The 3,790-nt window shown below is 40.2% G+C and overlaps 1 protein-coding gene across 1 annotated transcript; it reads left to right on the forward strand.

The window, feature by feature from the left end:
• The first annotated feature begins 327 nt into the window (after positions 1-327).
• LOC147450040 (uncharacterized) lies at positions 328-2,206 on the forward strand. Its single transcript, XM_086520637.1, has 4 exons — positions 328-504; positions 580-1,428; positions 1,546-1,776; positions 1,850-2,206. The coding sequence occupies exons 1-4, from the start codon at positions 466-468 to the stop codon at positions 2,204-2,206; spliced, it is 1,476 nt and encodes a 491-aa protein (XP_086376763.1). The 5' UTR covers positions 328-465.
• Positions 2,207-3,790: the final 1,584 nt, after the last annotated feature.

Consider the following 3,790-nt stretch of genomic DNA (forward strand, 5'->3'; position numbering starts at 1 on the left):
CTCTCTCTCTCTCTCTCTCTCTCTCTCTCTCTCTCTCTCTCTCGCTCTCTCGCTCTACAACACACAGACATGCATAGACCTGTATCACAACAACATTTGTCACTCTCATATGATTACCACCTTCCTATAATTGAAAGCGCTTCTTTGTCTTCTAGGTGCTTTGATATACAAGGAGAAGTTATATGGCAAGGTTGTCACCTTGAACAGTTCGTGTGACAAATGACTGCTTGTGTTTCTACCTATCATTATCAAACTTTTCATTATATATGGAAGGTGTTAGGTGCTCATAATTAATTTTCTACAAAGCTTTGAAGGTTGGTAGAAGGTACTCCTATCTCAAGCGGTAAACGTTCCGACGCGCCCCCAATTGCTTGCACATCATCAGCGCCTCACAAAAGATTGAAGCAGGAGCTTCATAGGCCTCACAAGCCTACTGCACACGCACTGTTTCATTTGAACGACCCGATGAACTCTGCATGTGAGCATTCATTATTGGAAAAGCATGTCTATTTGAGAGCGATTTCATCAACTCATAGAGTTGTTTGTTTTTGTTGCTATCTTTTAGATTATGTAGGTAAGCAACCCATGGTGGAGCCCATTAATATCAAGAAGGAGGCATATGTTGAAACAGTTGTTCCATCCCATGCGCTAAACAAGACCACACCTCTTGATATTGAGCCTTTGTCTATTAAGCCTCCCTTACCACTCCAAGCAACAATTGTCCCAAACCCTATTGAGGACATACCTCTTGACAATACCAACGATCCGAGCCCGATTGAAATTCAGCCTTCTATTCAACCTTCTGGCTTGTATGGATTGGGTGAATCATCTCAACTAGACAGGAAGCCTATTGATCTTAGTATTGTTCCATTTCCTCAACGTCTTCTCCCACAATTCTTGATCGTTGATATCTCTGACTCAAGCCCACAATTCTGTATTGAGGGCCAAATATTGAATCTATATGGGACCTACAAAGTTGGTCTTGACCAACTAAAATACAACCGTTACTTGAAGCTTGACTTGGTTGATGAAGAATGCACCGACACTATTATGGTGGCGATCAATGATCCATACATAGAGCTCTACGTCGACAAGCTCCACCTCGGTGACTTTGTTCACATTGACAGCCCAGTTGTCAGACGCAAAAATAGGGCAGATGGGGGGTCAACACTGTATACCTTGTACATCGATGCTACTACTGTGATAAGCACAGCGGAACCTTTCCCCGTGTCTCTTACATTCGCCCCTGATTGCAAGATACGTGCATTTCTTGATGAGATAGGTGCACAACAATCTTCGAGTGGACGTTCTCAATTGAGCACACTTGCTTTTGTTATTTTACAAAAGCACAACTCGCAGTCAAGATTTGGTGGGTCTGTTGGTGACATTCTGGTTGCAGATGGTCTTCTCCCATCAGATAGGGCATTTGTAAGAATTGACCTATCTTGCTTATTGTTTTCTAGTATTTTATTATACATTTGAAATCTTCCATGATATATTGATGCTCTTTTTGATTTTGTTTCCATATTTAATCTTTTCTTGTAGATGAGTTTTGTGAACTCTCGCAAAGATGATTGCCAACAATTGCTTCAAGAAATGGTTGTTGATGGCCCTGTAATGTGCGTTGCAAGAAACATCGGTGCATTCCTTGCCAAGGCCAATACCTTGTCAATACTGGATGTTACAATTCTACTGCTTGTTCGTAGTGCACGCCTCAGAGAGGAGCTTGCTGCCGTCTTTCAGGCTCAAACCGAAAATTTGGATTACACTCGTGAGGTGCACTCATATAGCATATAATGATATATTAGAAGTGACTTCTCTAATTTTCTTACATAGTTACCTTGTCCAGGTTGTTGGCACCCTCCGATTTGTCAACTTCAATAGTGTGCTGCTGGAGAAGCATTGTAAATCCCAAAAAGTGTATAGACTTAGGCAGGCACCTTATTGTGGATCTTGCAATAACAACACCACAATAATCACAACACTGAAGCTGGAAGCACGTATTGCAACAAAAGACAAAAAGCTTCTTGATGTGCAAATTATTGGTGTAGCAGTCGATTTAGTGCTTGCATTGGATAGAACCTTCAACCAAATTTACGCAGAGTCCGTTTCTGAGGCAAGAGATACCTTGGCAACAACCTCACGCTTTGGTCGTTTCAAAATCAATGCGAGTGGCCACGTGGTGGCGTATCAAACTGAATCTTAGTCTTGTGAATGTTTGTCTTTCATTATTAGCTACGCTTTACTTTGCTTGCTTGTTCTAACTATATCCTCAAACAAAACCAATGCTTCCATCCTCTACTTATTTGTAACGTGCTTTTGCACACTTTTGGTTGTGGTTCTAAGTATTGTGGTTATGCTTATAAGTATTGTTCGCTTCTTCCCCGAATTGAGAACTCAAAACATTTTTGTATTTCTGTTCTCTCTCTGTCTCTCTCTCTCTCTCTCTCTCTATCTATCGATCTAGAATCAGCTACAAATAGGCACACATAGATACACAAAACATTCTCTCTCTCTCTCTCTCTCTCTCTCTCTCTCTCAATGTCCATTGTTTGTAAAGCAACACACAAGCTTTGTGTGTGTGTGTGTGTGTCTACTCCTCAATTCCTCTCTATATCTATCAATTATATGCAAAACAACAAACACTACTCTCTTCCTCTCTCTATAATGGAAAATCCTACTGGTTTCAGTATTCCAAAAGAGAGACATTGACATGCTATTTATGCAAACACATCCTCTTAATCAACAATTGTTTCGAGCACTTCATAGTGTATCGCAAACAAACTTAAGGTTTGAGTCATTTAGACTTATAATGCAACAATGCTTGTTTGAGAACCACTTAACGAATTCTATCACACACTCTTCAGCTTCATTCTTCTTTGGATCACAGCTAGAGTCATTAAGTGAAAGAGCTACACAATTGCATGCTCTATACGATACTTGTAAAACATCGATGAGTCTCACGATGGAAGTCATCAATATTTTCGCTCACAAATTCGAAAAAACACTTACCGTAATCCTTCACAATGCTACAAGTGGACACAACAAAAAAACAAGTAGTTGGAAAATCAATTGAACAGTTCAAAAAAGGACTTCTAATTATAGATGGATCTATTATCGACTTCATCTATTATGCTTTCACGACTTCACAATCACATCTTAAACTTGTCCATTGGACAATTGAAGAGTGTGATTTATTAACCCACTTGTGGAGAGAGAACATGTATAAACCAGCTACTCAAATCGCAAATCTATTTATTGAAAAGCAACCACTTTGTGTCCATACACACTCTGCAATTACAACAAAATTGAAGCGACTAAGGCATATAAAGCTGACAGAGACTGCCTCATTGCAGCAACATCCTTCCATTCATCCACAACAAAAAAACAAGATTGTAAAAAAAATCCTGAAGAGGCTTAATGACACACCTACACATCCATGCAAAAAGTGTGGCCGCTTGTTTTTCCGCTCGCAAGTCACACATTTCACTCCTCCACTGTGCTTACATGCTGGAGGTGGAAAACAAAAAAGATGCTCCTCTCTATTCTGTTGCCGTGCATGCAAACACAAATCAAACAGACCTATGATGCCGTTTGAGAGCTTGCATACATTGGGCTTTAACAACCCTCTCTTACCAGTCCTGCAACTGAACAATGTCGAAGCACGCCTGGTCTCCATTCGCATACCGTTTGCAAAGATTCAAGAACTAACTTATGATGGCCAATATGATTTGCGAGGGAGTGTCGTCAATGTCCTTGCAAATATCGAAAAAACACTACAAGTTCTTCC

This window comes from Adiantum capillus-veneris, chromosome 9 (assembly GCF_014529385.1).
Source record: "Adiantum capillus-veneris isolate H3 chromosome 9, ASM1452938v2, whole genome shotgun sequence".
Taxonomy (NCBI): Eukaryota; Viridiplantae; Streptophyta; class Polypodiopsida; order Polypodiales; family Pteridaceae; genus Adiantum; species Adiantum capillus-veneris.